General features: G+C 52.6%; 1 protein-coding gene across 5 annotated transcripts in view; it reads right to left on the bottom strand.

Moving 5' to 3' along the window:
- ARHGAP26 (Rho GTPase activating protein 26) overlaps positions 1-17477 on the bottom strand; it is a 154041-nt gene that overhangs the window by 34322 nt on the left and 102242 nt on the right. For all 5 annotated transcript variants that reach the window (XM_075103012.1, XM_075103014.1, XM_075103013.1 and 2 more), the window contains exons 18-20: positions 15467-15626; positions 6931-7069; positions 1007-1160 (exon numbers count right to left, since the gene is read on the bottom strand). In XM_075103012.1, coding sequence (XP_074959113.1) covers positions 1007-1160; positions 6931-7069; positions 15467-15626 — 453 coding nt within the window. The remainder of the gene's footprint in view (positions 1-1006; positions 1161-6930; positions 7070-15466; positions 15627-17477) is intronic.

Below are 17477 nucleotides of genomic sequence, written 5' to 3'. Positions count from 1 at the left end.
CCAACCCTTGCCGTCAACCAAGCCAACAGCAACAAGTTCCACCATCTCTACCAGTACCTGCCCTGGCACTTACGCATTTCGAGTCCTTAGCAACCCTTCCACTGATAACCAGAAATCAGCTAAAACAAAAATGTCGCTGTCTAATCTCAAGGGACTGGGGACTTCTATGGTTGAGTGGGAACTGGAAGTGTTTGGAGCCTGTGGGAGGACTGGAGGGGTGGGAAGGAAGGTCTCCCTTAACTGAGAAGGTCACTGCATACAGCAAGGCCATAAACCGCTGCGGAGGGAGCGGATTCCTCCCAGCCGATGCGCAGGGACGGGCAGGGGCATGCCGAGGAGCGCTGGGGGGAAAATTGGCTCCAGCTTGCAAGGACTGCAACGGCTCTTGAAGATCTGAGGAGATCTTCACATGTACGAGGAGGGGAGGTTCTGTGGGAAAATGCTATCGGGCCCGGCAGAGCCGCGGCAGGAAGGAAACTCCCCCAGCAGAGACGGCCATCGGCGCGAGGGCTCAGCTGTGTCAAGTTCAGGGGACTTCATAAATAACTCGGCCGTCCCCAGGGAGTCATTGCTAAGGTCGCTATTTTTTCCCTTGAACTTTCCAGATGAAGGAAGCAATCGCAGAAGCAATGGCACAGATTTGGCCGGAGATCAACTGTACTGACAACAGTCATAGAATTGAAACTCAGAAGAAAAGACCTTTGTGTTTGCTGCAGTTATCACCAGATGGGTCAAGCAGTTCAAGCAATAATGCAGAGTTCTGATCAAAAAATATTCCACATGTGCAAAATAATCAGAGCTGAAACTTGCGGGAAGGTATAACCCCCAGTAACTAATTCCACTGCTTGGACCGAGATAAAAATGCAGGGCACATGCTAGCGCCCATTAAAAATTAAAATGTTAAATTGTATTCTTCAACAAACTGCTGGGATTCAGAGTAAGAAACAGCCCTGATTAAAGATTAAGGACAGAGAGCCTATAAAACACTAATTACTACTGTACTTACAGTGAATTTGGCCTGTTGGGTTTAATTACTTCTAGTTCAAGATCACTTGAGTTCAGGCTGGGCTGGGGAGCGCTGTTGGAGTTGAGGAAGCTGTTTACGTTCGAAGAGATGACGGATTCCAGGCTGGAGTTGATGATACTGTTCCTGTTCTCCTCTGAAAAAACATCAAAACCCAAGACTCGTCAGCCACCAGACACCGCCGCCACTGCACGCAGAAGTAAAGAGCGCGCTGCTGCAAAGGCACCGAGCGCTCCTAGTCATAAACCCTGCCCTAGTGCAAATGGGGCAGCATCTTACCAGACCCCAGAAGACGGGCAGTTAGTTTACAGTCATGTTTTCTAGATATTATACATTAAACCGTAAGAAATACCAGGTTCTCTTTTTGTTTTTTCCTTTAGATGCAACTACATTTTAAATGAATACCATTTTTAGTAAGAAAATATTCATTTTTCTCAAGGCATTAATATTTTATATTCCCACAGACATCTGAAGTACCGCACAACCTGAAAAAAAAATTAAAATGCAAACTACATACAGGAATGGATTTCTCTGTGACTGAAATCAGCCACCAAGGGCGCGAGCACTTGTGTGACCGAGCAGGATAACATTTGAGAACAAGAAAAGGACGGATCACCCAGTTAAAGTTTATTTCCGCAAAAAAGTGCTTCAGCTAGGACTTGACAGCACCTATCGATCTTTTCTGGCCAGGTCCCTAATCCAAAAGCAGCAGAGGAATAGGGGAAAGGGGTCTCCACTCCATTTCGTCTTAGCTCTTTGGGAATACAGAGCAGCTGTGGGTGAGGAGATCATATTCTGCTCATATCTGATCCAAAATAGCGCCTCATGCCCGCTCCCGCCGTAGCGCCGGCTGCGCTGCGGCAGGGAAAGGCTGGCACCGCTCTGCTGACAATCCGGAGGCTGCTTAGGTCTCGTTTCCCTTGGTCACAGTCTGTTAGGAGATTTCCCCCTTATTTGTGTAACTTCAGCGGTGAGGAGTGAAAATATTACGCACCCCAAACTGACATCCGCAGCATGGGCTCCCTCCTCAGCTCTGCGCTGAATTACCTAAAATCACATTAATTCATTTTCATAAGATGCCTTTTCTGTATAAGCGGTAATTGTAATTGTGAGAAGCAATTATCATCATTGATGGCACGGAAAGCAGCCCCACTGCGGAGAACTGCTACTTCTGTGATGATGTTTTCCTGAAAGACAGGCACCTGCTAGAAAACATAGTACGTCCTACTTCAATGGTAAGTCTTTCAAAAACTATTTTTTCAGTGCGCTCTAATATGATCAAATTACTACTAAAAAGCACACAGTAATAGGGAATCCCTTATTCTCAATCCCTTTGATTTGTGCACCTCTGCCTGCGTTAGGAGAATGTTAATACTTATCCGTTTCCTGTACACATTTAAAGAAGGATAAAGCAGCGTAAGAGGAGCTCCTGGGACAGATGAAAAGTTAACCCTGAATATACAGCAGAATGAAACCGCCTACATTTCCATAAAATACCTTGGCAGTGGTGTTGTCTCAGGTGTTGAGGAGCATGTGGAGACTCTCTGCCACTGCTTCAAAGAGCAAAGCCTACGCTAGCAAAAGGTTTGTGGCTGCCGGGGGAAGAGCAGAGCCCGACGCTCCTCGGCACCCGCCTCCGCCGGAGCTGCTGCATGTTCCTGGTACCTGGACAGATTCAGAGCGCCCACATGGCAGCGAGACAGGGCTAAAACTTGGTTTAGCTCAGGTTGAGCTTATCTTCCAGAGATTAGCCAAAGCCAAGGATGTGTTAATTATGTTGACACACGTTCAACACGCTCCTGAAATGGCATTTCATTAATCTGGATCTCCAATAAGCCACCAAGGGAACAAGCAGCACATACACTTCTCTGTCCCCTGCTTTGCTCCTCCATTGTACCGAGTTGGATTGTTTTCCCCAGCCATGGCTTCCAACTCGCCACCGTCTGACATGCCAGCAGGAAAATACAAATGATCTCGTCAGCTTTGAGCCAGAGGGTGGCTCAAACGACAAGCCATGCTTTCCCTAAACCAAGCTCATAATGAGGAGCGATTTCCCCAGAGGGGCAGGTCCTCTGAGCTTGCAAAAGCCCACCTGGGATTATCCACGCAGAAGATAAGAAGAGGCAAAAGTGAAGCAAAGCAAAGCATTGACCTCCACAAATATTGACAGGCAGACGCGGGAACCAGCAGATGAAATAAGAGAGAAATTAAGCTGCCTACGGACCTAAAAACCCCAAAAGGGCAATCCAAACCACTCTATTTTTGCATCTCCAGTCCAGGTTTAAGCGGCGCTGTGACAGTCCACCTCCACAGCGTATAACGGTGCCCAAGGCCGGGACCGGCCAGGCTGAGCCCCCCCGGGCTGAACGGCCGTACCGCAGGCTGCGAGGAGCGCGGACCTGAGCCGCTGGAGCGTGGTCTAACAATACGTCTTATTATTTCCAAACATTTTCTGCCCAAGGCTGAAGTCCAAAAATAAGCTCTGTAAGCCTAACAAATCAGTGTCAATTGTCCGCCTAATCTCAGAGCTAGCTACCAGCCAATATTGAATTAAAGTCCCTATCAGCCAAGAAACTGGAAGTGTTTCATCTAAAGAGGAAGGGAAATGAGCGGCAGAATCTGAAACTCTGGATGTATTTTATTTCCTCCCTTTTAAAAGGCTGATACTGTATTTTGCTTCATGCTTTAAAAAGCTGATGCGCAGGATTCTTTGCCGTGAGATTTAATTTGGTCTTACAGCCACAAGAGCAGAACCGCCCATCAGCTAAAGTGCGTTTTTTCGTCTTGCAGGAGGTCGAAGAGCCACTTCGCAAACCGCCGGCAGAGCCGGGTGCGAGGGGGGGGGTCTCGTTGCAGACCACCGACACCCCCTCGCAGCACAGCCCCGGCCCCTGCCACCGGCCCCGGCTCCTGGCTGCACCTACTCTCTGCCGGCACCGCGGCCCAGCTCCTGCCGCCGAGAGCTGCCGTTAATAAACCAAACCAGCAACTTCTCTCCAAGAGCCCCAAAACTACCTCTCTGGGAAGGAGGGCCTTAAGGGAGAGCTGGACTCTCATATTTTTTGCAGTCTTCCCTTCATTAACAACAAACTCTCCAGTTGCTGAACTGGGGGACTATAGGGAAGATGGAGGCGACCTCTTTAGCAAGGCCTGCTGCAACAGGACAAGCAGTGATGGTTTTAACCTAGTGAAGGGTAGATTTAGACTGGATATAAAGAAGAAATTTTTTACTGTGAGGGTGGTGAGACGCTGGCCCGGGTTGCCCAGAGAGGTGGTCGATGCCCCATCCCTGAAGACATTCAGGGTCAGGTTGGACGGGGCTCTGAGAAACCTGGTCTGGTTGAAGGTGTCCCTGCCCATGGCAGGGGGTTGGACTAAATGGCCTCTAAAGGCCCCTTCCAACCCAAACCATTCTATGACTCTATGATTCTTTGGGCAGCCAGTCCCAGTTCCCTCTCTTCCAGCTCAAGAACCAGCAACACGTCAAAGCAAGGCTGAGTTTTCACCACTTACCCAAACCCTTGTGACTCTTAATGCAAAGTAAGTCAAGCAGAGCTGCAGGAGCCTCGCCGAAGCCTCCGGCTTCCCCGGGCTCACCTCCAGCAAAGGCCACACCTTGCCGGATAGCAGAGCAGCAGCTTCTGGCTGATATCCTGATCTAGGGCGCTTTGATAACAGTTGTCCACAGGGGCTGCAGAAGCGATGACAAAAGCACTCTGCACAACAAAATACAAGCAAGGTGCCAAAACACTCTTTATAATGACGCACTGATAAGGACAAAATGGTGTATCTGCTGTGTTAACGGCACTTGTTTCACAATGTCCGCTCAGTTCCTGGGTCAGCGCTGGATAAAAACGTGAAATGCTTAAGAACAAAATAATCACTGTAATTATCTAATCTACTCTCTTGCATGATCTTGTCTGTCAAACCTTATAATTTTTGACTTACACACAGCCTTGTATGATGAATTTTAGTTAAAGTTTTAGAAAGATATTTGACTTCAATGAACGGAGTCCAAGTAATGAAAAATTCACTGCCCAGCTTAACTCCTTCTAATGGTTAAATTGCCCTCAGTCTTAAAAAATGTGCACTGTTTCCATTTTGATTGTGTCTAGCTTCAATTTCCAGCTACGAGATCTTATTATGCCTTTGTTTCATAGATGACTGACTCCTGCAGCACGCCTTCGGTGTTCCCGTCGTGCCTGGGGCTCCTCTGAGCCATCTTTACCTCTTCCAATGCACATTCTGAGGCACGAGCATCAAGTGACCAGGTACCTCAGGGCTCCCTGCCCCTCACCCCGGAGACAGCCGCCTGCAAAGGGAAGAGGCGCTTCCACCAACGCCAGGCACAGCCAGCGCTCTGCGACGGGGCGGCCGCCGAAGGTGCCAGCCGTTCCTGTGCCACAGCGGAGCTATTTCTACGCCGCAGCTCAGGACACGACGCAGACGCGGCGCTTGGCTTGAGCTGCTGTCCAAGCCCTCGCGCTTCAGCCTGCCTTGGAGCCTTGGCCCGTCTCTGGACCAGTAAGAAAGGAAACCTCACATTATTCCTCAACTGACACGTGCAGCAGGGATGGCAAACACTGAATAAAATGGTAGTGGCTCCCCATAGACACAGGAGGTTACAGACCGTCAGGAGGAGAACTGAGAAAACATTGCTTTGCGTGGGAATAAATGCAGAAATAAATAAATGAACTCAGTTCCTCTTCTAGGCAAAGGGAGGATGGCACACGAAGGCTCTGGCAGCTGGGCGACTCCAGAGTGTAACAAGCAACTGCTTAGTTAGAAGCAAATAAATTAGTGAGGCTGAAATTTTTCAGAAGCAGCTTTTGGTATTTGAGGCTGCACTGAGAGTCGTGTGATACGCTATTTCCAGAGCACGTTTTGGTGCTGCCACTGCTTCCTTAAACCCACGTGTATCGTTATGACATCCTCCGAAATAAGAGTGCCTGGTAATTAACGGTAACTCAATCAGAGGCGGACGAGCCCACGTGTTTCGAGTCAGCAAAGTACACGGCAACCACTCGGTCCACCTGGTGGTTTTAAATCCTGGGGAGACGGGTTAACGCCAGCCTTCCCCTGCTCCTCGCTCCCTGTGCACACCCACCAGCCCCAGCAAAGCCAGCCGAGCCCCCGAGCACTTGCTCTGCTCACCAGGTTACTCTCCTGCTTTTTTAGCAACCGGCCGGTTCCAGGAGCAGCTCGACGCAAGGGCCGGGAGCGCATGGCTGGGAGGAACGGGAGAGCTGGGAATTGGGCTTACGCTGTAACGCGAAGCAACAGCCGGAGCAGACACATTACTGCTGCTCCATGGGTAGGGATGGGACACTGAGTCTTTCACCTTAATATCCGGAGCATTAATTAGTGACAGAAATGGAAAGACGATCTTCAACATTTTTAAACTGCCGTGGTACATAATCCTCAGAAAAATGCAGAACCTCCCTGCCGAGTTTTCGTGTCTGCAAAAGGCAAAGTGCCTGCGGGCATCCAAAAAGGGTCACCTTTTGGGGAGGCAGGTGGGCGTCCACCCTTGCCGCATGTGTTGCGTCCTGCGTGCAGGGGCGCATCTCAGCAGCCGGCGAGGGCGAGGACGCGGGTCAGGGAACATGAGAGCGGGAATGCGTGGGGGCCCCTCGGGTGGGGAGGGCACAGCAACACTTTATACTGTGCTAACGCAGCCTCATTTCAAGCCCCTGGTTAAGGGCTGGGATGCCAGACGATCTTCACACTCCCCATCACCGTGACAGCAGAGGAAACTGAAGCCTGATCCTGCTACGGGAATCGTCTCCTCCATTGGCACCAGTAAAACTGCCTTTCGTGGCATGGGAATTACGATCTGTTAGTCATGATTAGGGCAAAATCTTGGTCAAGCGGGAAAGCCGGGAGCCGCGGCTCGGCACACTTACGCTTCTCGTTGGGCTGTGGCGTGTGGAAGAGCGTCAGCGGTCTCTCGCTGCAGGAGGGAGGCTTCGAGTCCGTGCTCTTCTTCCGAGATAACAGCAGCTGCGAGTTCGACGGTGGAGTCTCTGGCACCGTGTTAAATATCTGTTAAAAATAATAAACAAGTTGTTCTTTGGCATCACCCCTTCGAACAGAACAGCTGCCTACCTGCCTGGTCTGCACCGCTCCGCGGCCGCTCTGCAGAGCAGCGTCTAAGGAAGACATGCGTTCACCGGGGCAGCGTTTTGGGTACAATTTCCTAAATTCCACATTCCCACCCTGTCTGCGCTCCTCTATTTCTCACCCAAGATGCATGTTGCAAGATGTGAAGAACCCCAATACTCTGGCGCTCTGCGGAGTTTTCGAGGGTGATGGCAGGAGCGCCCCGGGCACGACAAATCGCCACGTCCCCACGCACGCATCCCCACAGCGCGGCCCTCGGCGCCCTCGCACCCGCTGACACTGACCAGCTTGGGAAAGTGCTCGCGACTTCCAGCCACAGCTGTCAGAAAACTGAGTAATCACATTTTTTCTCAAGGGGATGGAATTTTAAAACTGCATGAACCTAAAGAGGAGCAGTTTTGTTTGTTGTCGACGTTTGGTTATTTATGGTTTCTTTTCTGGAACCCCAGGCTCAGATAACAGCAGTGTTGCCTCAAGACCAGCTCTTCCAAGGTCTCCTTTTGCTAGAGTATATTAAACACCATCCCTCAGCGTCTTCCCCTGCTCTACCTACCCCTGCCAGAGAGCCGACTGCCGCCGCCGGGGGTTGCCAACAGGAAAACCGTATTTCAGAGGCAGCTCGGCGCCCGCCGCAGCACTGAGGCGACCCCGTTGGAGCACGCAGCCATCACCGCTGGTCACCGGCAGCCCTTGCCTTTCAGAAAGCCATAAAATGCCGCCTGCCAGCTAGCGGGAGCAGCTGCCAGCAGTTAATTGGTTTGTTTCATGTAACAACAACAAAATCCTCACATACACATAAACCCTCCATGCTGATTTCCACAAATAAATGCTAAAGAGCCAAGATGCGTTAGCCAAAAATTTTAATGTCGCATCTCTCCCCAAAAGCATGACGAGGCGGGTGTAAAGGGCAGTACTTACGGCCCTCGGAGAGGAACTAATGAACCGTTCTCAATGAATCAAACACCGCGCGGCTAAGGACATCGCTCCCCAACCTTCCTACTTGTAGGGACTTGCTACCCGGGCTCAGGTTCGGCTTTCGAGCCTGCAGACGGGGTGAGGCGCAGGAAGCAGCGATGAATCACCGCGCAAAACTCCTGCATGCACGGCAGGCCCTGGCACCGGCGCCGATCAAGTGAGCAGTTGAATCTGACTGTGCGTAGCTCGGCACGCTGTGAAACAGATGGATGGATTACGGAGTCCTACTGCAGCCCTTCCTGGGGAGCTCCGCTGAGCTCATTCACACGTTCCTCCTGGGTTTATGGATTAGCAGAGGGAGAAGCAGCCCAAGCCGCGCTTTCTGCGTGCGGCACTGCTTGCTTTCACCCTGCACACGCCTGCCCGCGGTGGTTCCCACCTCCACAGCGGCTGTTCCCCAGGCTCCCCGTGGAGTTTGGGGGCCAGCAGCTCCCCAGCCCCTTGCATGGCTGCTGCTCCCTGCACCCCAGCAGCCCCCCCCAGCACAGGTGCCGGCGCTCAGGCCAGCTCGCAGGTCCCGGTTAGAAGGGCTATTCGTAGCACATTGCTTACCGTGCTCAAGCATTACACAGCTGCCCATGTTTCAGGTGGCTGTCCCTGCTGCTGGGACCTGTGCCGTGAGCCCTTCGCTCCATGTGCTAAAAACAGCTTCTGTGGGGCAGGATCCTCGGCGCTGGGGACTGAAATCGGTACCAGGGGCACCTTGACTGTCCTGGGCTCCGTTCCCCATACTCGGCATGGCCACTGCCTGCTTTAACATGCTTTTTCTTTCGAATTGCTTTTCAATAGTAAATTCTACTTGGGAAATATAATGAAGTATATAAATCAAGCAAGACAGAAGTACTGATTTATGAATTGCATTGAATGCAATGATTTCCCACAGCACGCTTGAAAATAAACTTCTAGGTTTTTGTTTCCTTTTTTGGGTCTAGAATAAGAGGAGATATATATGCTCTTAAATTACAAACTCAGTGACTAAACCCAGCCTCAGCTTTTAAGGAGGTCGCATTTCTAAATGCAGCTGGAATGTCGCTATGAAAGAGTTTTACTAAAAAGCTTCAGCACTCGAGATCTCGCACGCTCCAACTTATCCTAACCAACTCTGTGCTTCAGTTACAACGTCTCACCAGTCCCAAAGCCCTCGCTGCAGGTGCCCTGCTCTGCTCTGCACCTCACGCCGCGCTCGGGGCGGCAGGGAGAGGTGCAGCCCAGCAGCGCACGCACCCCACCACCTGCTCCCGCCCGCCACAGGCTCTCGTGCGCTCATGCTCCACTCCAGCCCTTGGGTTTCAGCCTGACCTTCAGGTGCTGGCAACACCACAACCATTGGGGCTCAGTAAATACGCTTCTGGCAGTACTATAAACTACTTCTATTAAGCCACAACCTCTTCCATGAGCGCCCTTTGCCCCTCGAGCAGCGAGCTCCCCAAAGGAAGACCCGCTGCCCCGGCAGCACAGCTGGCAGCCCGCGCTGCAGCAGACGGAGAGAATGATAGAACCACTGAGGCTGGGAAAGACCTCTGGGATCATCAGGTCCAACCCCCAACCCAACACCCCCAGGCCTCCTGAACCATGGCCCCAACTGCCACATCTACACGTCTTTTGAACCCCCCCAGGGACGGTGACTCCCCCACCTCTCTGGGCAGCCTGTGCCAGGGCCTGACCGCTCTGGAAATGAAGACATTTTCCCTCATATCCAACCTAAACCTCCCCTGACGCAGCTTGGGGCCGTTCCCTCTCGCCCTGTCACGGGTGACTTGGGAGCAGAGACCAACCCCCCCCTCACTCCAGCCCCTCTCAGGCAGCTGCAGAGAGCGAGAAGGGCTCCCCTCAGCCCCCTCTTCTCCAGGCTAAACCCCCCCAGCCCACTTGTGCTCCAGACCCTGCCCCAGCCCCGCTGCCCTTCTCTGGACACGCTCCAGCCCCTCAAGGCCCTTCTTGTCCCGAGGGGCCCAAACCTGAGCCCAGCATTCGAGGTGGGGCCTCCCCAGGGCCGAGCACAGGGGCCCCATCCCTGCCCGGCCCCTGCTGGCCACACCAGTGCTGACACAAGCCCGGGGGCTGGTGGCCTCCTTGGCCACCTGGGCACTGCTGGCTCATGCCCAGCCGGCTGTCAGCCAGCACCCCCGGGGCCTTCTCCGCAGGACACTTCCCAGCCATGGCCCTGGCCGGCACGCCGCGGTGACGACAGCGTGACGTGGCCTCCTGATGAAGCAGAAACACCAGCGTTCCTCCAGGATGGTCTTCAACCACGAATCTCCTTGGTGTCCCATGCCCACTACAGCATCTCCACCGAGATGAAGCCGGGGAGGGGGAGCAGAAGCAACGTGGAGGCGGAGGCAGGGCTATTAAAAACCGCTCGCTCTCTACCACCTCTGAGCAGCACAAAGCACACAAGCTAAATTTAGCCGCTCACAATGGAGAAAAGTCAATTAACAGCTACATTTAAAAAAGCACAATGCTGATTCTGAAGGCCTAAGGAGAGACCCCAAGATCTGCAAGATAAATAGCTCACTGCAGATGTGACTTTGCCACAGTTGTGTACCAGGAAATGGCACAGATCTCTGCGGCAGCAAAGGAAACCGGCACTGCTGGACCAAAACCTCCTACTCCATCTCCCTCAGCTCAGACATCGCTTGCACAAAACACCCACTTTCCCTCACAGGGAAGTTTCTCGGATTTGTTTCATTTTTTTAATTTAACAAGAATAGCTGAGACATACTTCTCACTGCACAAACCTGTGTTATAGCTCTCCCAGTCACCGAGTCCAATTAACAGGGAGAGAGAGACAGTTTAATAGCCAGAGTGGGTGAGGAGCAGCCAGGATTCATAAATCACATTTACAGCCATACTGTGCGGGTGAGCTCGGCCTGATGCAAGCAGCAATTTCGCGGCCCCAAACCACCTTCTCCCCTGTCTGCAAAATTGCAAAGACCCGGCAGCACCTCATCTTGGATGGTGGTTCAAAGGCTGAACGAGACCTCCGAATGAAACACATCCAGGCGCTGCTACGCCCTTTATCCTGCACCTCTTGCAGAGAGACTGGCCCGTGGCCCCATCCCCAATGCTGAGGACCGGGGGTGTCTCCCCAGCGCCCACGGCTGCTCTGTGCAAGCAGAAGGATGAGGCACGTGTGCTTTCCATGGGTTTTGGAGGAAATACTCCCCGCTGCCAGGCCACCAGAGCTTGTACTGCGGGTGCTGGCAGGGCCAGGGGTGGTGCCCCCCTCCGACAGAGCCCTCCTTCCCTCCCCACACCCTGGCACGCACTGGAGGATCTCCTCGTGCTTGGCGTTGATCACCTCACGACGCCCATTTTATTACAAGGAAGGTGAAGACCAGAGAGGTCAGGTATCCTTCCTAAATCTAAGCGATGGGACGTAACAGCACCCAGAGATCCAGCCCCCGGTCCCTGCTCCGGCCAACAGCCTGGTGTGGTCCCGTGCACAAAGCTGCATCTGGCCTCGCTCAAGGAACTTGGAGAGTAAGAAGCTGCTGTGATGTTCCAAATGTCAGTGGTACAAAGCCTCACATGAGACTAAACCCGCTGCCAACAGCATTGCTAAACATTTCTGCTAATTATAGAAAAGAATAAAACAAAGACGAGGTGCTGAGGGCTTTGACTTCAGTATTAGCCCTTACCATTTACTGAGGTGAGTGTTTGGGTCTGTGCAATTCTCTGCACAAACTAGTCTCCTCTTTGTCATCGACACTGGCTGCACTAACGTTTCACCTGGTCGGAGCTCCGTCTGGAGGGAACATCATCAAGACAGTAAATCGATCTCTTAATTTTGTAACACTTCAGAACAATGGCCTTTTCCAGAGAGCTATAAAAATTTAAGCTTTTGAAAAGAAAATGGATGGACATCTGCAATTGCCAGATGTAGTATTATTTCAGTATTACTTCTGGCTCACTTTTAATTTTTAAATCAGAAATATGGTGTTAAATGGCAACCACCTGAGTAACTAGGCGCACAACACAGCATCCTTATCTTTTTTTTTTTTGCACAGGATGCACTCGTGGTTTGCCTGTCATGGCAACATCCGGACCCACAGGAGAAAAATCATTTTATCCATTTAATTATACAGAATCAGGATATATTTTATAACACATTACCTTAACGTATTGTACGCACAAACATACACAGAAAAGGCTGAGAATCACTAATGGACAGATCTTATTAAGGAGCAATTTGTCATTTTGTTGTTTCGTTGGGTAGGGCTGGGCAGCCGAGAGCCGCACACGGTGCTCCCGCTTGGCTCTCTCAGGGCTCCTGTCTGCTGCACCGCAACATCTGGCAGGCAAATGGAGCCGTCATCCCCTCCCTCCCCAAGCTCCCACCCTACTCTCATCCGAACGCTGTTCCACATTTCCAGAAGATGTGGTGTCAGTACAACCCACGGGAGATCACCCGAAGTGCAGCAGTTCCCAGCGGCAGCTGCAGTCGCAAAGACAAACGCAAGGGCTGCGACACCTCGATGCACCGAGACCTTCTCGAGGAGAACATGTCCGAGAAGCTTAAAAAACCGCCTCAGAGTTTATTGCTGTTCTTGCGAGTATAACAAACAACTTGGATCCGAGACCTGGAAATCTGTTCAACCTCCAGAAACGATTTAACTTTTTGGATTACACACAGGGTTTAATGGTCTGTGTCGGACGCTCTGGCAACACAGAGCAAACCATAATTTACCAGTCGTTCCGGGAACCTTCAGAAAGTCCCGGTTTTGCTGACTACGATTCCAAACTGCACATCGCTCCTGAGGTGCATCAGAGACATGGCACACGCAGGGCACACCTTAATCCGGAGGTACCGCGAAGGGAGCACAAGGTCAGATTAATCGGTGAAGACACCGGACGAGCGGCACCATATCCTGCAGCATCCTCCACCGATACTTCTATGGCTTTGGGACAAATGTGTTTCCCCAGGGATAATCTCAGATGAAAGATGAGCCAAATCTCAGGTGGGGTGACTGCAAATGCAGGCAAGCGAGCAGGGAACGCTGACTAACCCCCCTGAAACCCTCCCCAGTGCCCCGGCAATCACATAAGCCTACTGAAGCAACCGTGTAAACAAGCTGCCAGCAGTTACTCAGACCAAGAGATGTCATCATCAAGCTTGCTTTTTTTTTTTCATTACACAATGACAACAGTAATTTTGACGGGAGAGGCATTCCACTTACCTGGGGGAAATATAATGTAATACCAGACAGTTGCTGATTGCCAGGAACCATTCAAATCAATTACGTTTTCCCTGCAAATGTACTTAATCATGAACACTGTCTGTGAGTCACCGGTGTAAAACAATATAAAGCACCAGCAGAACAAGCACAGGCAACTTGCATATTGCTAATCACCTACGGCAGCTCCTGTGGGGAACCTTCAATGAGCTCGAATCAATTCAAATTAAGAAATACACTGAAACGAAACAGTCCTGAAGCGGGAGCTGAACCGGCACTAACAGCATTTAAGAGATTTTCCTCTCCCGGAGTTACCTCTCCCCATCTTCCTCCTTCCCGGGATCTTTTCCCGAGAGCTCTGGTGAAATGGGGACACGGGTTCACGGGCGTTTCGCTCACAGCATCCCTGAGCGAAGTGGCGGCCGCCAATGGCCCCGGCCCCGCAAGGGCAGCTCGGCACCCTGCAGCTTCAGCCCTCGCTGCACCCGCGTGCCCCGGGCAGCAGGTACCCCCACCTGCAGAATTAACTGGCGACGGAGGTATGTAACCAACACGCCTATTCACCCTTCTGCTGGTGCCATAAATTGCTTCTAAGGAGGGCGAGCCATCGAAGCGCCGGGACACCCTAGGGTAGGAGCTGTAATTTGGCTGGCGAGCAGAGCCGAGCCCTGCAGCCCACCCGGACACGATCATTGCAGAAATCTGCCATCAATTCCTCCACAGGGGCCGGCTGACGGAGGGCTCAGCGGGCACAGCGAGGGACTCGGTTCAGGCAGGAAAAAAAAATCAATGTCTAAAGACATGTTTCTGCAAAGGCCCACGAGGGAAGGGCTCCATAAAGCACAGCGAGGGGAAGGGAGATAAAACACACTTGTAGCAACACCGCGCTGTTCGTGACGCTGGTGGCAGAGCCACAGAGCTCATCACCACCAGGGAGAGGCACTGAATGCTCCCCTGTACCGGCACAGAGACGACAGACAGCAGAGGTGGCCATCGAAGGCCAACATGAGGTTTCATACTGGTTCCTCCACGCAGGACCAGGGCCGGGGGAGCTGAGCTTTGCTCCCAACCGCAGGTTCCTCACGGCTGCTCGCACGCCCCTCCGCACCGTAGCTCATCATTAAGCCATCATTGCCATTACATTCCACGCAGAGGAGAATAAAACAGCTCCTCCATCCTGAATAAATACCATGGCCTTTATGTGCCCATAGAAGCAATTTCTCCAAGAACACACAACAACGGACCCTGTCTCCCCGTCCCCGCTGGCTGCGCGTTTGACGTCCCTTTGCAGCCCCACACAGACGTGCCCCGGGACTGCTGCCTGCACCGCATGTACCAGAGGCTCAGCCTTGCACCTGAGCCTGCAGAAACCCACTCAAGACGTCTGCAAGCAAAGCCCCACGCCAGAGCCACGATGCCACCCTGTCACGGCAGCCCCAGCCGGGGGCAAGCCTGCCTCTACGTCTTTCTTTGCAGCCTGAATGCATAAATCAGTTGTCTCCTTCCCAACAAAACCAGACGAGCAAAAGATTGTAAAGCGGGAACTGTTTGAATTCAGAAAAAAATGGCACTTTTTTAGCGCTGCTGTTTGCACGCAGCCACCCCACGTGGCCGGCCGGGAGGGACAGCCAGCACCACGGCCCCGCTGAGCCGCCACTGACAGACGAGAACGTCCTTACGGCCAACAAACACAAATGCATCATAATTTAGGAGATCAACATTGTGGATAAAGCCAGTACTTGAACAAACATGGATTTAGTTGGAAAAGTAAGAAGCCAGCCTAGGCCTTCATCTTGCACTAGTTTCTATTAAACAATGGAAAGAGGAAAGAAAGGGGGATTTCTGCAATGGAGACACGGATGTGCCGACTCACACTGAGATGACCATAGCTTTTATGGATGGTTACACAACTACAGCCCAAGAACTGTCGGTTTGGGAGCCTCTACGCCACATCCCCAGCGGTGCCCATCGCTGGCGGGAACACCAGGGAGGTACCAGCCGCTCCCCACCGTGGCACAGCCGCAGCGCCCGCAGCGAAGCCGCCTCCACCGGTTCCCCGGCCACGAGGAGCATGGGGGGCCCTGAGAGAGGGGGCTGTAGTTTGCAGAGCGCGCCAAATTCGTTTTCATAAATTAATTGCACTGAAAGAAGCAAGCGAAGCCATTACCTTCTCATGGTTTTCTATTAAAATTTCGATCACGATGTTCTGAAATTTGATGTCCATAATGGCAGCGACTGTTTCCTCTTGAGGTCGAAGCAGCGTTGGCCCAAATACCACACCCAGATTAGCAACAGTCATCAGGTTCTGCTTATGATTATTTGCAACTCTGGAAAAAGAAAAAAAAGAAAGGAAAAAAAAAAGTAGGTGATAGAACTAGTCCGCATGGAAACCCCGTCCCTGCCTCATGGCTGGCACAAAGCTTACAATGCTGTTTACATTTTTTACACTCCTGGTGAGCTCCTTGAAGGCTCAGCCATGTGGAAAAGTACAAATTTAACTATTGTGTTACTAGAGACCTTTCAGCCCTAATGAATTGACTAATCCCATAAAGCCCCGCCGCTACGCTGGCCACTGAGTCTCATGTTGCAAACCACTCCCAGGAAAACATCTTGAATCATTAATGCTTAAAACCCTTCTAAAAACAAATTGTTGGACCTCTGACACACGCTGCTCTCCAACTGAATGAGTGACCTAATATGTTCCAAAAGCCAGTTCCTTCTCACCCATTTAAGCTTTTCCCTGCACCAGAGGTCAGCCCCAGCCAGCCCATCCAACACAGGCCAGAAGGCGAGGATCAGGCTTTACCCCCGGCCCCCCGTGCATGCACGCGCACCCTTCTCCACCCCACCGAGGAACCTGCCCGGCCTGGACACTCGCTCTCCCAGGGACCCTCCGACACTCGAGCCTTCCTCCCTGTCACCTCCGTCTAGTTTTTACGTTCGCAAGCGTTGCAGCCCAGCGGGAGCAGATCAGTTCAGCAAAGTGAAACAGCTCGCGCCGAGGACCTAGCACTACGGTGCCTTTTGCGGGGTTTACTCTGGAGCAACTCCAGTCTGGTCCCTGGTCTTAGCGGTGCAAAGCATCAGCAGCCCTGCTGGGCCACACCCTCCGCCCCGGCTCGGCCCCACAGAGCCCTGCTGCCGTGCGCCGAGGGCACGCTGCGAGGCGCGACGCAGCCTGGAGGCCCCTGGGTGCCGGGGGACCCAGGAGCTCGGCGGCTCCGCGGCAAGCGCCTGGCTGAGGCACGGCCCAACCGTGCTGGGTACCGCGGGCTCCGGCTGAGTCACGTGCTGGAGGCACACAATGACACGTAACGCAAGGACACGTGCGCGGGTGACGCAACGAGGACCTGCGGTGGAAGCCCTACAGCCCCGTCATCCGCAACTCTTTCTTGTGGTTTTCTCCTGACCTCTTCAACCAGGAAACTTGACTTCAGGCAGTGCAATCACACAATTTTAGCCTAAGGGGTTTTTTAAGTCTCTTCCCTTTCCTCTTTCTCTCCTGTTTTTCCTGGACAAATGCAGTTGGCTAGCCCAAAGTGAGGCTGAGACTCAGATCTTGCTGGATTGTCCCGAAAAGCTATTGCTGTGCGCTTTTATTACTGTGTCAGGGCCAGGACACCACAGTGCTCATTTGTGTGCATGCTTAGCTTATTTCAGCACAGCGTAAGCTAGGGCTGGCTTAGAGAAAAGATGCTTTCCATCCTTTTTCATCCAAATCTCACTTGATCCAGCGAAGGACTCTTTATTCCTCATCCCTACATATGGCAACTTCAAAGGTGTGGAGGTGCCGGCGAAGGTCCCTTTGTGGGACCTCCCTCTCACCCATAACTTCCCCCACTGTCAGGAAGCTGTGAATACTTTACCGCACGTGTCCGAGAAGTCTCCCGTGCCAGTAACCTGCAGCGCTGCGGGAGACGGCCCCGCTCACACAGCCGGTACCGTGAGGAGGACGGAGCCCCGCGCTGGCGGCCAGGCGATGCGCTGCCCGGAGGGCTGCTGCCACCCCGCCATCCCCACCGCCTCCACCCTGCCCGGGTCAGCGTCCCCATCCCACCCCCGGGCAGAGCCTCTCCCCGTCCTCACTGAAGGCAAGAGCCGGCCGAGCCGCGCACACAGCGATGCCGGCACCAGCCTGCCCCGACCGGCAGAGCTGGTAGGGTAGAAGCCAACTTTCT

The sequence above is a fragment of the Phalacrocorax aristotelis genome, chromosome 8 (assembly GCF_949628215.1).
Source record: "Phalacrocorax aristotelis chromosome 8, bGulAri2.1, whole genome shotgun sequence".
In the NCBI taxonomy this organism is placed as follows: Eukaryota; Metazoa; Chordata; class Aves; order Suliformes; family Phalacrocoracidae; genus Phalacrocorax; species Phalacrocorax aristotelis.
Note: the sequence above shows the minus strand (reverse complement) of the source record. Positions and strands in the feature narration are given on the sequence as shown.